The sequence below is a fragment of the Mytilus trossulus genome, chromosome 11 (assembly GCF_036588685.1).
Source record: "Mytilus trossulus isolate FHL-02 chromosome 11, PNRI_Mtr1.1.1.hap1, whole genome shotgun sequence".
Classification (NCBI taxonomy): Eukaryota; Metazoa; Mollusca; class Bivalvia; order Mytilida; family Mytilidae; genus Mytilus; species Mytilus trossulus.
The window spans coordinates 17,911,098-17,933,396 of record NC_086383.1 but is presented as its reverse complement, the minus strand read 5'-3'; the positions used below and the strand labels follow the sequence as shown (position 1 = coordinate 17,933,396).

Genomic DNA, 22,299 nt, shown 5'->3' with positions numbered 1-22,299 from the left:
TGAACCAAAATCAATGTCAGATTGGGTGGGGTTTTTTTTTGTCATGTTTTCACCACTGCCTGATTCTTGGGCAGACTGGCACTTTAGAACGAAAGAGTATTAAATGACAAATTAAAGAAATATGAACATGGATAAGGCACCCCAACATGTTGTTTCATGTTTTAACTCCAAATTCTACTTTCGATATTGATAAAAGTAAAAAGTAAAATCACAAAAATACTGAACTCCGAGGAAATATAATCGGAAAGTCCCTAATCGCATGGCAAAATCAAATGACAAAACACATCAAAAACGAATGGACAACAACTGTCGTATTCCTGACTTGGTACAGGTATTTTCAAATGTTATAAATTGTGGATTGAACCTGGTTTTATAGCGCTAAACTTCTCACTTTGTACGACATTGATGTGAGATGTGACCACAAAACAAAATTCAAAAATATTAACAAAAATACCAAACTCCGGTTATTAAAAGACAATTGAAATCCATAAGACCTGGCAAAATCAAGCGCTAGACTACGACATAGTAATGAACCAAACGAGCCTGTCATACAATAATTGTTTGTTTTTGGTATCTGCACATTGATTTCAAACTTCTTCATTTCAGATAGTGTTGAAGATAAACACTTAAAGTAATAAGAGTAAATTGTATAAAATATCTAGGCAAAGACAGTTTAGACTCAGAATTCTGAGTATAGTTGTATGACCTAAAATCCAGAACTTATTAAATTATTCCACAATATCACTTATTTCAACATGTTCAATTGATATCATTTATTATCATATACATAGACTAAATAACATATAAATTTTACCGTATGATAATATCATTAAATTGACGTAAATTTCATATTTTTCGAATTGGTGCTTAGCGGGCTGATATGAAAAGTTTATCACATACTTCGATTGTTATCACATGCCTTTCCGTAACGTTATCACATGGCATTCCGGTGATACTCGACAAATTCCGAAAAATACACTTCAATGCTACGTTTTCAGTGAAAAACATTACAAAGTAGTGAAGCATATGATAAAAAGATCATAACATGTCATTTTTCATATCGCAAGTATTATCAGCCCTCAGTCAATATCAGCCCTCGAACCATGCGGCTCTTGGGCTGATATTAAACCTAGGGCTGATAATACATGCGATCGATATGAAAAATGACACGTAATAATCTGATAATATCGTTCATGTCAGCATATTGTACTTAGCAAAGCTTCAATCTATTGATTAAGGACGCCTATATTGAGTTGACAAATGCATTCTAATTACTGTTCGAATCAAAGAAAATCAGGTAATCCAAGTGTCGTTATCAATGAGGATAAATAATGAAAGTTATCTTAAAAGTAAGTCTTACAAAACTGCAATTTTGGCGATAACTGAAAACTTCACATGTATTTGCAATTGTTTATTCTAATATTGTCAAACATGAAACACTTAATATATTTGTACGGTATAATTATACATGTTCTGCTTTTACATTGCATATTGCTTGGCAATAGTGGTTCTACATTAAAAGAGGGACGAACGATACCAAAGGGACAGTCAAACTCACAAGTCTAAAACAAACTGACAACGCCATTGCTAAAAATAAAAAATAAAAAAGACAAACAGAAAAAAACAATAGTACACATGACACAACATAGAAAACTAAAGAATAAACAACACGAACCCCACCAAAAACTAGGGGTGATCTCAGGTGCTCCGGAAGGGTAAGCAGATCCGGCTCCACATGTGGCACCCGTCGTGTTGCTTATATGATTACAAATCCGGTAAATAGTCTAATTCGGTAGGTCACATTCATGAAAGGGAAGGGGATTGTAGTTACGACGTAAGGAACATATCCGATATCATTTGTGAAACGGTTATTTCATAACGGTCAACCAACTCGTGATGGCGTCCGTAAAATTTACGAAGGGATGATTTCAACGTCACCATTTGGAACTCTTGGTTTAATAGCTTCCTTTTGAGCAGCAACCCTCTATAAAGAAAATCATGATAGGAAATGCAAGCACGGGAATATCGTATCAATTGGGAGATATATACCCCGTATGTATGTGCTGCTGGAATGTTGCTACTTAGAAATGGAAAGTTCACAATTGGAAAGCTGAAATCATCTCTTTTGTCTTGATATATGTAAGTAAAAATAATAACAAAATTGCCGAACTCCAAGGATAATTCGAAACAAAAAGTCCTTTATCATTCTTATCATAAAGAGATGATCCAAAGAAAAGAATTGCAACAAAAACACATTAAAAATACGAACTTCCTACAGCTCACCGATTAATCGTTAATGAACTAGACTAGAATCGTATTAATATCTTCTATCAAAATCGATATTTTCTCTCAAGAACTTTATCTAATGATTTACTTAAAACATTGAGGTTAATACACTATAGATTTTTTTTTAATCCTGTATTGATAAGGCATGAAATGAACTTTGTGTTTGGGCTTTTTCAGTGCTCGCTTTGAGACTTCTAGGTTGTAATTTTCAAGAAAAAACAATGCTAACGAATTGCAAGAATAAGATAGTTTAATTGTTCTTGTAATGAACAGTTATGTTTAATGTCCTGTGACTTCCAGCTCACGAAAGGTTATTTACAAGGACTGATTAAATAGATCATAGGAAATCCATAGCAATGCAAAATATGTGTTCCTGTCCATAATAGATTCTTCTTAGAGTGGCACGATAAATTACTCCCCACCTACAACCATGTGAACGTACTGAAAGAATATACTTTTTGATTGTCTATCTTTTTTTACCCATTTACCACATTTTGAAAACAAAGACCAATTTATCAATTCCTGAAATATATATATATATATTACGGATTTACAGGGTTTTTTTTTGTTGCAAAATCAGGTCAATTACATTCGTTTAAAAGTTTTTGGAAAAACCCGTAAGGAAAATACCAAGGAATTAATAAAAAAAAAACTAGAATGTAATTATATGCAACAAGGTGGAACAGTTTGTTTGTAAGCCAAGAAGAACTTTTAAATTACAATAAAAACCCTTTAACTAACCTAACATCATCTTGGGGTTTTTTGTTTCATTTTTTTATTTTACATTTTTAATTCAATTGATTAGTTTATATTTCAAATCATCAAAGAAGATGAGTGACAATAGACATTCAAAACCTTTTAAATAGTACAGAATAACGCATTCATTATAGAATAAATTGTCGAGTCGATAAATTATTACCATATAAACTCTTTAAAGATACCAGGATTAAACTTTTTGTACTCAAGAAGCGTCTCTCGTCAAAACCAAACAAATAAAAAGGACTTAAACTCGTCTGACAATACAAGTGTAAATGTGTCGGTGTAAAATTCATTCTTCTTCTTTCTTAACTACCGTCATAGTGGACTTTCGGCAATCATATGATATCTTTTTTTTATTGAATATAAATGAATGATACCAATTAAAACGTGTACAACATTGGCGTCTTCAACAATCATACGCAGAAACGCTTGAGAAAAATGGTTGCAAAGCAAAAACAAAAATAATCAAAGCCAAAGTTTCTGATATGCTCATTACAGTTCAAAGCTTAGTTTCCGAACACTTAATTTATTAGTAAACTTCAAATGTATAGTTAGGATCTTTATCATAATTATATAGCATGGCAGTATAGAAAACAAAATCTGTAAACAAAGTTTCGAATATATTGTGTAACCAAGATTCAGTTTATATCGATTAGAAATTAAAAAAAATATAGCTCTTCCGAAAAGAGGTGCAAAAGATGCCAGAGATACAGTCAAAATACAAATATATGCATTCGATGCGCGTTTCTAGATTTGCCTTCTTCAGAAACGCTTATAAGCCAAATATTTAAAAGCCAAACATTTGAACACAAACAAAACTTTGTGAGCTATGTGACAGAAAATGTACTTAAAGTATAATCAACTATACCAAAAGTAAAATGAACAAACCACTGATAAAATATAATGTTTATTTTCGAGCAAACTGAAGCATTTCCAAGCAAAATATATATTAACTAAAACAGATCGTTCATCTTATTACTTAATTAATATAGGAAATGAATTGTCTTTTATTTCTTTTCTTTAATACGATGATTTTTTTAAATAGACAACGTTAAAGCAGCGTGTATATAACATGATTAAGAAGATTTTTGTCATTCTCAAATCTTAAACAAAATGTACATTATCAAGACATTTCGTATCAGAGGGTGGTAAAGGATTATGTTAGTGCAACTTGTTTTGCATTTTTATTTTGGGTGCAGCCCTGAAAAAGGTTCTTTTTCTTGAAATCATTAAAAAGATCAACGTGCTAGACATTTTTAATTGTTCGTTCATCTTGAAATGGCAATTTTATTTCTCGTTCTTCAGTACAGATACACCCCCTTTATGCCCCTCGTTTAAGGGAGAAACTTACCCCTGCAAGATGACACACTGCAACTGTTAATCCGATAGCTACCGATGCCATACCAGCATCTGTTCTATTTGAATCTATAGTGGCAATAATTACAAAAACCAAAACAAAAGTTAAAATCACTTCCACACCGAATCCCTGTCCAACATTTAAAAGGGGATTAATGGACGTGACACCAAGGTTATTGTGGTATGTTGATACGGTAACCCTGAAAAAAATAAAATAATAAAACATATCGTCATTGAAAGATGTCTTCCACGGTCATTGATAAACATGTATAGAACATTTATTGGTTATTCCATTGTTCGAATATATCGAAATTGAAAAATTAAATAAGTTTTTGATTTTCCAAAATTTAGGCCTTAGGTGACACATTATGTCGACATTATCATCTGATGCCTGAAAATTGGTGCTGTTAATGTGGTCGCCAATGTAAGTTATTTGTTTTTGCTTTGTGTCACCTTGATAAGTGGAATCATGTGTGAATTGTTTGAATGCTTATTTTTGATATTTAATATGAACTTTACGACAATGTCCCAGGTAATGATGTGTTCATTGTGTATCCTCGTTATTTTGAATTAAGTTGAGAGTTGCCTCGTTGACAAATATATACCACTATTCACTTTTTGAATTATTGATAAAAAGTAATTAGACGGTAGAAATGAAATTAATGATGTCTAACATAGTGAAGTGTTTTTTTATATTATATTGCTATATATCTGTATCTGTTTCGGTATGTTTTTCTCCCCTTCATAGCATGTAGAAAAATTCAATTTACAGCCGCAGTATTTGAAACAGTTAACAGTCTGAGTTCTATGCATCTATATTGTCTAACCTTAACCTGACTGTCCGGGATGATACGTTTAGTTATATATTGAGTATTTTTAAAAGATTGTCGTTACAGTGAAATGCTTTGAAACTTGTGTGTGTACTATTTTGCACTCTTTTGTTTGTAATTACCCTTTTAAGATGAGTCCTCCGAGTACTGCGCCGACGCTTTGAGCTACTGTGTATAATACTGCACGGACAGGTGTAATGATACCGCCTGCTGCTAATCCAAATGACACTGCAGGGTTAAAATTCCCACCAGAAATATGTCCGAACATTTGAATTAAAGCCATTATGGAGATTCCAAAAGCGAATGCAATCTGTCAATACAATGATATATATATATATGTATGTTAGAAATAAAGAAGAGTAAGTATACATGTTCACGGAACCAGTTATGTTAAAGTGTTGTTTTAAAATTATGTTTACTATGCAGAAATGTGTGCAAATTACACAATGTATTATTTTGTAGATGAAGACAGGTTTGTTTTAACCGTTATAAGTTGCTCGCAGACTGGAAGCGATTCTTAAATGCTTACATGCTGCCTTAAAATTTAACATCTTCTAACCGTTATTATGTTTGTTTGCATCCATATTATTGTTATGTGTCAATGAAATCAGATACACTCATATATACGGCTGTTGTCTTCTTTATGGTCGGGTTGTTGTCTCTTTGACACATTTCCCTTTTCCATTCTCAATTTTATACGTGTTTTATTGCTTGCCAATGAGTGTAACGCGTCATACAATTGTGTGTAGCTTAGTGAAAGCCATTAGCTTTACGAAAGTAACACTTTTACACTTATGCGTCCGATGCGCTTTCTGTATTTACACGTAAATTCGTCAAAAAAGCTCAAACTAGGATTCTTATATTCCGAATTAGTTACATTTGTACCGGACTTATTAATAAGTACTTCAAATGTAAAAATAGCCACATGTACCGATGTTCAATTTTGTCTGGGGGACTTAACCCTTATCTTGTTACAAATGTCTTAATTCATCAAATAAATTTCAAGAAACACAGTCTAATGAAGTGGTTACAGATACACTAGGGTATTAACATTCCACCGGTAGTGATCTTGACTAGATGCTAGCTACATGTACCTAAAAATGTACATTTGGCCTAAATAGTGAGTACGTTTTTTTGTACTCATGCTCCAAAATCAAACATTCAAAATGCTGGATTTCATGTTTCAAGCATGATTTGTGTGCTCCGAGCACTGAGCAAAGTTTTATGACTTTAACCCACAAAATATTCCTTTCCTACCAGAGGTACTGATTTATTGACGATTCAAAAACAATTAGCTTTATATTTTGCTGTGTGTTAATTTCACAGACACATTTTCATTTTGTATTTTAGTCTAAAAGCAAAATATTCATCAAGACATTTGAATGAGGTTCTGATAAAAAAAAAATGTTTCTATGACATAAGGCATAATGTTCTAACAGATAAGAAGTTTTTTCTGATCTTTTCCTTGTATCCATAATTATACTTTCCGGTTTCTTTCGATTTTTGAAACTTTATGATCAATATGCTTGTTTTTTTCTATTAATTTAAAATGAAATCAGGGTATTTGACTGGGAGACAGCAACTCAACAAAATAACCTTTTGATATTGTAAATTAAAACGAAACAAAAACTGCTAAATAATTTCTTAATTTAAGACGTGTGTACATGAAAAACAGTACTGGTTATTTTTGATAATTATTACCGGATTGTACCAAAAACATTTTTTTTTTTGACTTAGGGTCATAGTCATTGGACATTTGTAAATAATAAAAGACTATAGAATACATACATATTTATAGACAGATAACATGTAATGCACTTATATGCCTAATTCAGCACTTTCGTCAAACAAAACAAGACTACATAACTTTTATTGTTTGTAACAGGTTTGATACTAACTAGCAAACCATGCAATGAAATAACACTTGTTGTTTTTCAAAAGAAATCTTACTGGTGAATTTTCACAATTATGAGTTTCAACACATAATGAAAACTGATGTTGTTACATTTAAAAAAGATTGATTTTATATGCATTAAAAATTATTAAATTCAACTTTTGTATTATCAAGACGCTATTGTAAATCATTCTAACCTTAATAGTTGATTGTGACTCTCCAGTCATGGGTACTGCAGATGCACATCCCAAAAATACAAATAATAATGTTCCTACAAATTCTGCTAGTACAGCTCGCCAAAATGTCCATGTTTTTAATTCTCCGAAGTGTAGAATCCGTACTTCACTCGGTTTTCCAAACCGTATTTCTTGTAGCTTGTTGGCAATGTACATCACATACGCTTCCATACCGGAGGTGATTTTCGGAACGTTTGTTTTTATCCTGAAATTAACAACCATATTTCAATGTTTAGTTTGCAGATCATTGTCGTTTTCAATAGATGAAATTGATCTGTTTACCATGTAAGATGACAACATTATAACTCCGCTTCAGTTCATCATGTGCTATAATCATCTTCTGCTCAGAGAATAATGTCAGATGAAATGTAAGTAGGTAAATTAATGTATGGTAAGAACGTTCATTCTCAGAAGTTGAAACATAACTAGTGCATGATAAAATCGAAGAAATGGTGAAGATTATCGGGTTGTTTAATTAGCTCTAAAAGTCCTAATTGCAATTAAGCAGAAATTATATTCGACAAAGGGATAATATAACTGTCATGAAGCACGACAAATTCATTTGACATTATAAGATAATAATGGTCTACTTGAACCAAATCATTATAGATTCAGATTCAGATTCAATATTTTATTATAGTCTCACCACATACAAACATAAAATGAGATTCACATACATAGATTTAAAACATTAAAACATTTGCATTGCATGTACCAATCTTAAAAAGATTTATGAGAGACTTTTAAAATATACTATATACATACACATGTATAAACATATTTTTACACATTTATAATTAAAATTCTAACACAATATACATTTTTACTTAATGATATTAAAACATTTGTTTCTTTAAAAACTAGTGAAATAAAATACTATTTCTTCTTAATAAAATATTGTTGCAGGTTTTGGCAACTATAGCAGCAACATTGTCATTACTAAATAAAAATATATTTTTTTCATTATCTGATAAAACGTTGAAATGTTCATTAAAATGTAAAGCTTCATGTATCATGATTTGTCTTAGATCCACATACAATGGGCATTTTATACAGACATGGGCTTTGCTCATTGTTAACCTATATTATCAATTTCTATGTTTTTTTTGGTCTCCTGTGAAGATTCGCATCATTGACAATCATACCAGAACTACTTTTCATATATGTATAAATATATGGGTAAAGAAAAGAACATCGCTGTATATGATATATGAAAACAATTTTACATAATTCGAGATATTGGATTGTTGAAGCAATTTGCACGAACCAGGTGTAAAATTATTAATAATAATTTTAACTCATACTGATTAATTCTTTGTAAATCGTATTATTTTAAGCATGAACATACTATAACATAGAGCGGATCACTTTCATCTTTACTGTGGTATAGGATTCATTACATTACTAAAGCAGTACGTGAAATATCCATTCCTGAATTTCAAAACCAATAAAAGATCAATTATTTAAGTTTAAAAGCTACTTGTGGTTTTTTAATTTCCGGCTGAATGTTAAAATAAAAAAAAAAGTCAAAAGGCTAATTTGCTTTTTTTTTATGTGATCTGACTTTTACTCTTGATACACTCAAATTGTAATGATCTTTACATTAAATAAATGGACACTAGAATTCCATACTTAGTAGATACGCTGGTAGAATTCATATGAAAAAAAGATGTGGTATGATTGCAAATGAGACAACTCTCCACAAGAGACAAAAATGACACACAAATTAACAACTATAGGTCACCGTACGACAAATGTTAAACAATTCAAACGGGAAAACTATTAAACGGCCTTATTCAAGTTACGTTAGAACTGCTACAGTAATGTACTCATTCCAGACACTTGTAACGACATATAGTCAAAATCCTTCTTAATCGCAAATATATGACGGTTTACATTATTTTATGTACATTTTAGTTGAAGCACATTTTACTTTTCAAAAACAAGACACGACGTGTGATGCACATGTGTGATACAACTTCCGGTTTTGTCTTGGAGGGCGAGTGAATGGATTTGAAGGTTAAACGTCAGTGACTAATTGGTGTGAGACAGATACCAAACGATAAAAATATCAAAACAAATACAAAAATTACTTATAATTCTTTTTATTCTGAAAGGTTGAATACAACACATTAAGAAAAGCAATGTAGGAGCTATAAAGAGTAAAAAAACAAAAACACCGAACTCCATAAGAAAATGATTGTATCAAGTCAGACTGAGTAATATGATATATTTGTTATGCTACTTTTTCAACTCCCACGGTCAAAGTTTATCAATAAACCTGTCTTGTTTTGTGCCTGCATTGTACATTTTTGTACTAAGGAATCATGATATTTTTAATTATTTTTTACTCTTGAAGAAATACGCCCATGCGTCTGAAGTCTCTAAATACTCTGAATACATTAAATTCTGAAACAGCTATGATAAGCAAATTTATCTTAAGTGCACTTTGGTGATTATAGTTCAAATAAAAGTGTTTTTTAACTCACATTACATCAATTTTAAAAACATACGTTTGACTCTATAAATAAACACAATCAAGGACAACACAGCTATATATTTCAAAATAACCAATATTGTCGTAATTTTCAAGCAAATAAATGAATGCCTTTCTCAATCGATATCCATCTTTGATTTCTTCAGGCATAAAATAATTACAAAAAAAATCTCAACAGGTCATTAAAGTACCGTGTAATTAGAATAAAGATTTTAAGTTTGCAATGTATTCTCTAATCAAGCAGCTTCTATAATACTTGAGGTATTTAGTACATTTAGTGACGGTCGATTTTTCCTAAAGTAAAAAACAAACATTTTCAATTATATTTTATAGTTGTGTCATTCATAGAAAAAAGACATTAGAATGTCATTACGATTTTGTATTACAACATAGCAGGCTAGGATTTTATAAATCAGACTTTAAAAATCAAGTCAAAACATCAATTATTTTAAGCTCTAGTAATTTTTTATTCCATATATGTCAAGTTTTACTTTTTTCTTGACATTCTCAGAAAAGTGATCTAAAAAAAACGATACAAATATTAACAGCACGCTATGTTAAAATTGAATATAGTGAATATAATTCTATGATATTAATAAACGCCTTCTACAAGCGGGTTTGGATGGGATTGACAGAAAGGAGAATAAAAGTAGGTAAAATTATATATTAGAGAGTAATGGGGTGCAATTATATATTAAAGAATAGAGAATTAACAGCCAAAAATATCACTTAAAAAAAAGATTAAAATAAATATAGAAAAAGTGACATGTTAAACAATTAATAAATAATAAAACACCATCCCCAATTCAGACCCCCATTTAAGCTCTACTTAGTTCGAGAAAAATGAGCATCAGTATTCCCCAGTTTCAACCGTAAAAACGAAAAAGAAAATGTTTCACATAATAAATCAATTCAAAATTGTATAAATATAATAACTGCCAGGTTATATTGTAATATGAGTGTAGCTAGTTCACAGAAACAGCTTACATTTGCGGTCACTTGATTTCAGTTGTATTGTATGTGTAACATACTGCCTTAATGCGTAATGGTTTTAATTCGTGACAATTTCCCATAATTAAACCAACAGATTTAAAAAAAAAACCATCTTCATATTAAGGTGGTACCCAACACTTTCACTAAAATTAATGTGGCTCGTTTAATTTTCATAAAATTTTGACAAAGTATTTACTTTGACCCTTTGACAAAAATATAAAAATTTCAAAAAATTTGACCCAACCGTTTTATCAGAAAAATTACACTGGTTATATAGAAGTTTGACAAACACTAATTTTAATCATTGAGAAGCTTAATATTCCATTAACAACACAACGTAATTAAAACGTTTAGCTGATTTTATAGAGTTGTCTCCCTGTAGTGTTAGGTACCACCTTAAGCTTTTTGACATTGAGAAAACTTAAACTGATCAAACACTCTGCAATGTCAAAGATAACACAACATGTACATTGGCTATATGTATATGTTGCAAATCAGCAGTTTTGAAACTTGTATACTGTTTGATATATCTTTCTTTAAACCTATTTAGCAATTTGTGTATTATATGACCCATGTTTCAAAATCTCCCTTCAATGTCAGTGCTCCAATTCATCACAACAATATATAAATTATATATAATAATTTTATTTCGACTTATGAGATCTTATGAGTTTGGAAGTCCCATTAGTATCTCTTAGGATTAGGACGTGTCCTAAGACCATCTTATGACAAAACTTTTTCATAAGTCTTGTTCTCGAAGCTCTCTTAACTTAGGATATATCACATTGTTAGTTCTTACTTTAGGACACCTAATTAGGCGTCTTAAGATCATCATATCTTCACCCTAACTTTGTGCATGCTTTTTTTTTCTCATTGTATTACGTGAAGATGAGCTGTAACTTGCAAGAATTTTGTAAGGGAGCATATTTTCTTCGAATTGCATGTATTTGAATAGTTGCTGAACAAGCAAATGTATTTTTTTAATTGTTGTGTTCTAGGTAAAAGGTCCTGGAATTAATTGAACGGAAAACACATATGTAACACATAAGCAAACGACAACTACTGATGTACAGGCACATACATACAGAATGTGGCGGGGTTAAACATGTTAGCGGTCTCCCAACCCTCCCCTAACTTTGGATAGTGGTATAAAAGTACAACATAAGAACTATCGATAAAAATCAGTTGAAAAAGGCTTAGCTCATCAGATGGACAAACATACATGTGGACGTGGACGGGTATTTGTACATGCCATCAACAAAAAGACACTAGGTACTGATATAAAAGTACTCGTAATTAAATGACAGCTAGTTCAAAGCTTCGAACAACTAATCATGCATCTAAGACTAAATTATCAATCCGTTCAAATCCAAGGTGACAATTGATAAACTACGGCTTCAAAACACGATAATTAAGGCAGCAACCATTTGATTTTCTGGGGGGGGGGGGGGGGGACTATGGTTTTTTTTGGAAAAAAAAGTTTGTTTCCAGGTTTTGGTGAAAAAAATAATTTGTTTTGGAGCCTGAGAAAAAAAAATTGTTTGTTTCACCCTCAGCTGCCACTATATGTAATGCTAAAAAAGAATGAAAAGAAAAAAAAAGTTTACACAGAAAAAAAAACCCATAGCCCCCCCCCCCCCCCCCCCCCCCCCCCCCCCCCCCCCCCCCAGAAAATCAAATGGTTGCTGCCTAAGTAGCTGACATATTTTCACATCATAACAGACAGAAAGAAAAATATCAGTGACGATTATACGCTATGTGTGCGTAGAAATTATGTAATCGTGCACAGAAGACTAAGTTGATAATATATACATGCATTTGTTCAAGAAATGGATAAAGTTTATTTTTTACAAGTCACTCGTTTCATATGACTTTTACTTTCACTTACCAATGTACGGCAGTACTATATTGGTACAGTAATTCAGGTTGAGTGTAATATATGATCAATTGTGTATGATAACCATGTATAATATACTATTATAGACTAAGACAGTTTCATGCGTATGGGTTAAGTCCAACGAATTTATAGTTTGTAAATAAGATAAGCCTTATATATAATCAGGTTAATGTTCAACTAAGGGAAAACATATACGTTCTAATGTATTTCGTTTAGAACATTAGTTTTTATTCGACCTTGAAGAATATGTTGAAGGATTAGATACCCATGTTCTACATTTTCCAGTCCGTATCTCTAGAATACCACCGTAACTCTAAAATAGTGCATTTTTCAAAAGGAATTGATAAGGAATTAGGCAAAGTATGAACACATTCTATCATTTTTAATGTAGACTTATATTCCACCTTTATAAAGTATGTACTTAAAAGTTTAATTCAAATATGCCCAGTTTTTATGTTTGACTCAGGAGAATAAATACAGGCCACATTGTTTAGATGCCAAATACGTCCAGTGTTTATGTTTGTCATCAGGAGAATAAATAGAGGCCACATTGTTTAGATGCCAAATACGTCCAGTGTTTATGTTTGACATCAGGAGAATAAATAGAGGTCACATTGTTTAGATGCCAAATACGTCCAGTGTTTATGTTTGACATCAGAGGAATAAATAGAGGCCACATTGTGTAGATGCCAAATACGTCCAGTGTTTATGTATGACATCAGGAGAATAAATATAGGCCACATTGTTAAGATGCCAAATGCCGTCCAGTGTTTATGTTTGACATCAGGAGAAAAAATATAGGCCACATTGTTTAGATGCCAAATACGTCCAGTGTTTTTGTTTGACATCAGGAGAATAAATATAGGCCACATTGTTTAGATGCCAAATACGTCCAGTGTTTATTTTTGACATCATGAGAGTAAATAGAGGCCACATTGTTTAGATGCCAAATACGTCCAGTGTTTATGCTTGACATCAGGAGAATAAATATAGGCCACATTGTTTAGATGCCAAAAACGTCCAGTGTTTATGTTTGACATCAGGAGAATAAATACAAGGCCACATTGTTTAGATGCCAAATATGGCAAGTGTTTATGTTTGACATCAGGAGAATAAATATATAGGCCACATTGTTTAGATGCCAAAGACGTCTAGTGTTTATGTATGACATCAGGAGAATAAATATAGGCCACATTGTTTAGAGGCCAAATATGGCCAGTGTTTATGTTTGACATCAGGAGAATAAATATATAGGCCACATTGTTTAGATGCCAAATACGTCCAGTGTTTATGTTTGACATCAGGAGAATAAATATAGGCCACATTGTTTAGAAGCCAAAAACGTCCAGTGTTTATGTTTGACATCAGGAGAATAAATACAAGGCCACATTGTTTAGATGCCAAATACGATCAGTAACAGTTCCGTGGACCTTTTCATCATGTCATGTTAAAGCCAAAATATTTAGACTCCCATTCCAACTTTATAAAGTATATACTAAAAAGTATAATTCAAATGCGTCCAGTGTTTAGGTTTGACATCAGGAGAATAAATATAAGGCCACATTGTGTAGATGCCAAATACGTCCAGTGTTTATGTTTGCCATCAGGAGAATAAATATAGGCCACATTGTTTAGATGCCAAATATGGCAAGTGTTTATGTTTGACATCAGGAGAATAAATATATAGGCCACATTGTTTAGATGCCAAAGACGTCTAGTGTTTATGTATGACATCAGGAGAATAAATATAGGCCACATTGTTTAGATGCCAAATACGTCCAGTGTTTATGTTTGACATCAGGAGAATAAATATAGGCCACATTGTTTAGAGGCCAAATATGGCCAGTGTTAATGTTTGACATCAGGAGAATAAATATATAGGCCACATTGTTTAGATGCCAAATACGTCCAGTGTTTATGTTTGACATCAGGAGAATAATATATAGGCCACATTGTTTAGATGCCAAATCACCAAGTATTTATGTTTGACATCAGGAGAATTACTACAAGGCAACTTTGTGTAGATGCCAAATACGATCAGTAACAGTTCCGTGGACTTTTTCATTATGTCAATTTAAAGCCAAAATATTTAGACTATATTTACTATTTATATATACTACGACGCTAGATTAAAACTGACGAGGAAAGGTACCACCAGACCACCGAATGCCGTCTAGGTGGCCGAGTGGTCTAGCGTATCGGATACAGTGTAAGGTGATTTGGTGTCACGATATCTGAGTAGCACGAGTTCGAATCTCGGCTAGGGCAGAACATAATATTTTGCTTACGCACATTTACAGAATTAAAATTTTTAGGCTGATGTGTAGACTATAAACTATATACATACAGATTTATACAGATTTATAGTTTGTAAATAAGATAAGCCGATTATATAATTCGGTCAGACTAAAGATCAACTAAGGATAAATATCTACATTCTTACAGGAACACTTATTAATTTTGTTACAATGAATATCTTTTAATCCATCGTATCTTATTGCTTCAGATTTAAAAAAAAAAAACATTTTATCTGTTACACTTAATGAGATAACAAATAGGTACAAATAATTGCACCATTTAAAGTAATGTTGTTTAAAAAGTATAACAGTATCAAACACATTTACTGTTTTACGCACGTCGTTTGCTTTTTTGATGTCTAAAAATGAAAACAAGTTGCACTTTATTTTGAGGCGAAATCTAATTGATAACTCGAAAGATCACAAGTTGTGACATATCCTTAGCAATAAAGAGCCAGTTATTAACTCTTAATTTTTTGACATGCAAAAGGCAATTCAATATTTTTTTAATTCGTTTTTTTGTTTTCATTTTCAGTTAATAAATAAACTAATATGTTTTATTGATTCATTAAATGATCTGACAAGTGTCGTTCAGTCATATATAGATATAGGAAGATGTGGTGTGAGTGTCAATGAGACAACTCTCCATCCAAATAACAATTTAAAAAGTAAACCATTATAGGTTAAAATATGTATACATGTGCAAAGGTTACCTATCACTTTCAAATTCTCGAAGTATCAACAGGAAAAGTTATAGGAAAAATGAAAATAGCATTGTCTAACAAAAGAAAAAATGTATTTAGAATTATCACTGCTAAATTTCTGACCGACAGGATATTGAACCAAAACGTGAAATATAAATATTGCAAATGCATGAATAAGTTTTTTTTCTTTATATGACACCGTATACGTTTCTTGAAACGATTTAGATCATTTGGAATTAAGGAATAACAAACAAATAGAAAGAATCACAAGGATTGATTGTCGGTTGCTTACGTCCAGTGGCAAATATAACATGCAATTTCAGGACGAATATGAAAACCCCAAGCAAGGAATTATATTTAATCAAAATATAATACGTTTACAAGAGTTTAAAAGAATAACAAAATAAACATGGAAAAATTACATTGTACTTAGTAAACGTAAATGTCTTTGTACGCGCATTGCCACAATAGTCGGTGTTATTTGTATAGAAAGCACATAAAATCGGAGAAAAATGTTCTTAAATTTGATTTAAGTTAATCCAATTTCAAACAATCCATTTCATTTTTTTTAAATTATTGGTACATACATTATGTTTCAATCATTTGATTGTCAATGATGTAAAATAATTAAAATGAATTTTCCTTACCTAAAACGGAGTATGTCCGGATCGAATGAGCGTCAGTTCTCAATAATGACAGTAACCAACTTGCGTTGGAGATTGCAAAATGTGCAAAATTAAATAGCATTAAATGCACATTTCCCTTTTGATCCCAAATCATTAAATTTCGTTTTTGGGGATGTTTTCTCACTACAGTGTAATTTAAATAATCGGTTAGTATTGTGAAAGAGACCACAAAGATGACGATTTGGGCGAGGACGAAAGTCGCACGGGAAATCTGACAATAACACTACATTACATAACTGTCTTAATCCTTTTTATATTGGACGTTTATGCTTTTAATGTAAAAGTTTTCGATTGAATAATTCCAAAACACATTTTAAACTTTTGTGCAGTAGTGATTGTCTCTTTTATTACGTCTCGTTAGATATATTTTTTCTTTCCTTTATTCATGACCTTCGTTGTTAAATTTACATTTAAATGTTAGCTAGTGAAGTGAACTATGTTTTAAGTTCAAGACATCAGAAATGACTCGTAATAATATGTCACTGTGATCTTGATGTTTTAATCTGCTACACATTATTCATTTCATATAGATAATATAGTCGGAACGCCTCTTCAGGTTTTCGTGTTATGAAGAGATGTTCGGTTGAATTAGATTAAATCTATCCCATGTTGCTTTTTTCTGGTTTCCGGTCTGATGAATATGCATGAGATATTTGTCACTTGACGTTAAAAAATAAATTTAAGTATTTCGTTTCTGTTATTAATCCTGTCTTAGTATCCTATTCGCTGTAAGGGAATGAACTATTTCTTATTTACATCATAAAAACATCATTTTGTTTCTCGATCGATCGACGCATATGACTCTTTTTTTTCATACATGTACCTATCGAATTAGCTGTTTCAGAAGCTGATGAATTCTGGGTAACCAAAACGTTGTGATTAGCCTACATGCACATCGTCATCAGCAACTGGAGTTTAATCAAAACGTGACGTGTATTTTTTCTTTTTAAAGTGCAAACAATAAAATAATCAACAATCCTTTTTTACATTCGACAAATCAACACAAATATATAGAGGGTTCTGTATATATGACAAAAAATTAAAACAAAAATAACGGATATCTTTAAGTGGTGATACTAGTATATTTTTTTCATTTCGACCTCATTTAGTTTTTTATAGTGTATAAAAGATTTAAAAAGATGTGGTATGAGTGCAATGAGACAACTCTCCCTCCAAGTCAGAATTTCTAAAAGTAAACCATTATAGCTTGTTGTTCGGTGTGAGCCAAGGCTCCGTGTTGAAGGCAGTACTTTAACCTATAATGGTTTACTTTTTAAATTGTTATTTGGATGGAGAGTTGTCTCATTGGCACTCACACCACATCTTCCTATATCTATTATAGGTCAAAGTGCGATCTTCAACACGGAGCCTTGGCTCACACCAAAGAGCAAGCTATAAAAGGCACGAAAAAAGTGCAAATTTATGGTTGTTACATTACTTAATATTTACTTTATCATCATATTTATTTAATTTACTTAAATGTATTGACATATTGTTTAATTTTGAAAAGTTTAAACAACATATTTTGTTAACAGAAAAAGATGTGGTATGAGACAACTCTATTTTAAAAGCACTTTAACGAACCAACCAAAAGTTGTTGAGCCTGGAAGTTCCTTTATCAAATTATCAAAACAGAAGCACATATAAACTGTCGCTTTCAAATGAACATTGAACTGTGAAAAAAAAATCAATTTGTAAATAGGTTTGACTGTCGTAATATAAAACGAGAATTACGCTATTTCAACCGTTTTAGTTCTTAAAACTCGTCCTCTTAATTGTATATATATATATCAGCCTTGAAGTCACAATCAAATTATAATGTGTCTTCTGTGTTTTGTCGAAGTTTAGTTTCGCAATTGGCAATTTTATCAAAATAGTCAGCAAGAAAGTTAAATAATATACCAATTATAGTACTGTAGCAGAAATATTTCCGAACTTAATTTAATATTTATACTGATGAAAGATGTAACATCAAATTGGCCCAAAATGTGTTACTTACGTTAATATTAAAGCGTAACTTGCACTAATTTCCAGGAGGTTCAGCAGGAGAAATTTCTCAAATGCGATTCGAATGGCCAGTTTTTATGTCGCTTTTGACGCGATTTTTACATCATAAATATTCTTCCTTGTAAAACCGAGAATTTTTTTTCTTGGATTAGCAGCATCTTTGATCTTATTTTTGATTGATATGATTTTGAATGTATTACTTCTTCAGTGTTAAACTCTCAATAACTCAATATTTTGTGAAGCATTCTTGATCAAAACTGTTTGACTTCAAATTATCAGATGTAAAAAAAAGAGAGTATTATATATACGTATAATAAGTTAGCAATCAGAATATTGTATACTTAGCATAACAAAAGGTTGCACGAGTTGTCTAGCTAAGCATACATACATGTATACTGACACTCGTAATTCAAATGTAAAACAACAGTATCATGGTTAACTATTAACTACAAATGTACTATCCTGTAAATGAATGCTATGTACATGTAAGTTCTCAATTTTTTTTTTAAATCCATTGAAAACTTGGCGTGTATCTGCGATAGATTTCTAACAAGTTGGATTTTGCTTTGTTGACAAACAGTATGGATACATGTATACAAGGTAGATAAGTCGAAGGTAAGTGTGACAAGTCAATATTTATCAAAGATAAGATAGTAGTTTTCTGTAAATAATACAAATTTGTACATGTTTATAGAATGTCGCCTTTCCCATTTTGGCGTGACTTCGAGAAGTTCATATGGCTGAGATTGATTACAGAGTGCATCAGTCTGCGCAAGTTCCGGTTAAGATACTTGTAAACGTTGATATTTAAGGAGCGTCTACATGTCAACTACATTTTGTACATTTACATAAATACTCATTTGCTGTCAAATAACGAATTAACAAGTTTTAATACCTCTTTCTTTTAAATTTTATTTTAATCAATTTATAGATATGGTCACAACTACAGAATTTTACTATAAAAAAGTCGTTTTAAATCGTATATTTGTGTTTTAAATAGTATGTTTTCAATATTATATAGAAACCTTTAGCATAAAATATATAGAATTATATTATAGATATTTAGAAATTAAAAGAGGTTGCGGTAGATTTTTTGTAAAATTTCCATTTTGAAAGTTTTTGAGGTTTGGCGATTGATTAATGTTTGCGCATCGCACTTAAATATATTATATACTTTGCTTCTAACTTGTAAATAAATTACCATAGGGGATCTGTATTAAAAACAAAGATAATTAAATAAGATATAAGAATATAACCTGTAGATCAAGGATATTATTCATTTGATTTTAATGAATATTTCTCTAATATTTATTAAAGATTTTACATCGCATCGAGTGTAATACGATCTGTTTTTCTCCTAAAGACATCTAAATTTTCAAATTAAAATATGAGCCCATATTTGTGAGGAAAAGGCATAATATCAATATAAAAAAGAAAATGTGGTATGATTGTCAATGAGACAACTATCCACAAAAGACCAAAATAACACAAACATTAACAACTATAGGTAACCGTACGGCCTTCAACAATGAACAAAGCCCATACCGCATAGTCAGCTATAAAAGGTCCCGATAAAACAATGTAAAACAATTCAAACGAGAAAACTAACGGCCTTATTGATGTAAAAAAAACAATGTAAAACAATTCAAACGAGAAAACTAACGGCCTTATTGATGTAAAAAAACAATGTAAAACAATTCAAACGAGAAAACTAACGGCCTTATTGATGTAAAAAAACAATGTTTTGAACATACTAAGTATATAAAGTAACTGTCCTTTTAAAGTAAGAAAGAAAATTATATAAAAAAAAATTATTAGAGCTGCAGTATTAAAAGTAAAATTATAAACGTTTGGTATAAGTAGAAATCGACAAAGCTGCTCAAAAAAGTATTTTCACTTTTGTTCACAATTATGTCATACATTTTTATATGTAGAATGTTTATTTTCAGTGACTTGAGCAAGATTATTACTTCCAGTTCTTACCAGGCGAAAAATCAAATTTATTTCCAAGATCCTTCTATCCCTTACTCCCCCCAGAATATCAAACTTTGTCTTAGAATGAGAGACACGTATATGCCATGTTTGAAAATACCGTTGAAAATTATTAAGTACATTTGTACTATATTTTCTATAATAATAGAAACTATTTCATGCAAAACAATAAGTATTAATTACAAATGTCACAATTTACCTTTATAACTTTCTATATCGTAAAGCTAGTACTCTCGAGATCCAACCATAAAACACACACAGTTACAAATGCTAAAAATTAAGTGACCACTCCAGATTAAGAAGAATACAACTCTTACAGTATCTACTGATAAGTTATGGTCATTTAAAATTTAACTTTCCTTTATTTGCCCAAGATTTCGTATTGTATCCTATGTAAGCTAACTGTGTAACGTTGATATAAATGGTAAATATACAAATAGCTGCAGTTGTGGTGGACTTCATATATCTTATCGTAATTATAAAGGGCGGTCTTTAAATAAATTGTTTGATTAATAGCTTTTTAATTTACTATTTCTTTCTTTTACGTAAATATCATCAATGAAAAATACCTCTGTTTTAGTGTTTTATAGGACGGAAAGGTGGTGTAGGTTTTACATCCTCATTCAACCCAACAACACGAAATTTGCAATTTTGGTTGTATTATTTGATCAAAGAAAATTGTTCATATCCGGGTTATTTATTATTATTAATATCATAGTCCTAGCTAAATATTCATGAAATACTATGAATATTTAAAAGCAGACAGCAATCAATCATTTATCAATTATACTTGAATCCCTTTGGTATCTTTCGCCTTGCTAGAGCTATGGCATATTTTACTTTTGTGATAAGAAACTCCAGCAGAAAGTCCAGCGGAAATTGTATTGTCGATTGTCAGTTTCGATAATTGACAAATCACGTGAAGTATCGTGTACGCCTGCAGTCCACAGAGTAACCGATCAGGTGAGAATTAAAAAGGTTTAGCGTAAAATGAAAGATGGGAAATGCATTTGGTCAACATGTCTACTTTTTAAGCACGTGATCATGAATCGTGAAAAAAATTGCTCATATCATATGATTTCAAAAGTTTTTCATAATGATATTATATGCCCTAATTCAAGAAATGACCTTTCGGAATCTCTCTTCTGGACTCATTGACCTTGTGTAAATGTAGATTGAATCTTAGATGCAATGATTTTTTTATTCTAGAGTCAGCAATTTATAATCGAACCGTCAAATAAGATAATGCCATTTTTCTTGAATGAAATTTATCATTTATCTAATGTGAAAAATCATTACTTTTGTCGCTATTATCCTGATTAATGTAAAGTGATTTGCGACGTTGAATACAAGGTCACTGTTAATAATGGATTATTACTTGAAACACATCCTATATGATAGCATAACAGATGTATTTGATATATTACATTTTTATAAAATAAAAATAATATTTTACAACTTCTTTTGTTTGATCAGACACCATTGACATTCCTGTACTTGTGCTAGTAATTTATAAAACAGTATGTAAGCTAAAAAGTTGATATAGTAGATTTTAAAATACCCTAAGAAAACAGTGTCAACTGAGGTTAAGCCAATCTGCTGCAAAAACCTCTTTAATAGCAATGTATTATTCAGTTTATTATACATAATGTTCTGTTATTGCTGTCTACTAATTTGCATATTCAAATTTGAGGTCTTGTATAAAACAACCTTACAAAATCAATAAAGGCGCGCACACTTGATCAGGCGTTTCCGTGAAGGGTAATAGAGTAGTTGCCATGGGATAGAGTAAATCATGTCCCTCGTATAAACCAATCAAATTCTTGCATGACACGAACTAAGACTAACACGATGTGGTATGTTTG

General features: G+C 31.3%; 1 protein-coding gene across 7 annotated transcripts in view; it reads right to left on the bottom strand.

Annotated features, from left to right (window-relative positions):
- The window catches only part of LOC134690808 (aquaporin AQPAn.G-like), a 67,456-nt gene that overhangs the window by 6,035 nt on the left and 39,122 nt on the right, over positions 1-22,299 (bottom strand). For 6 of the 7 annotated variants that reach the window (XM_063550885.1, XM_063550882.1, XM_063550879.1 and 3 more), the window contains exons 2-4: positions 7,323-7,566; positions 5,354-5,541; positions 4,397-4,601 (exon numbers count right to left, since the gene is read on the bottom strand). In XM_063550885.1, the coding sequence (XP_063406955.1) occupies positions 4,397-4,601; positions 5,354-5,541; positions 7,323-7,532 (603 nt within the window). In that variant the 5' untranslated portion in view covers positions 7,533-7,566. Of the gene's footprint in view, positions 1-4,396; positions 4,602-5,353; positions 5,542-7,322; positions 7,567-20,633; positions 20,799-22,299 lie in introns of those variants that run through there. The other variant, XM_063550881.1, reaches the window with a different exon arrangement.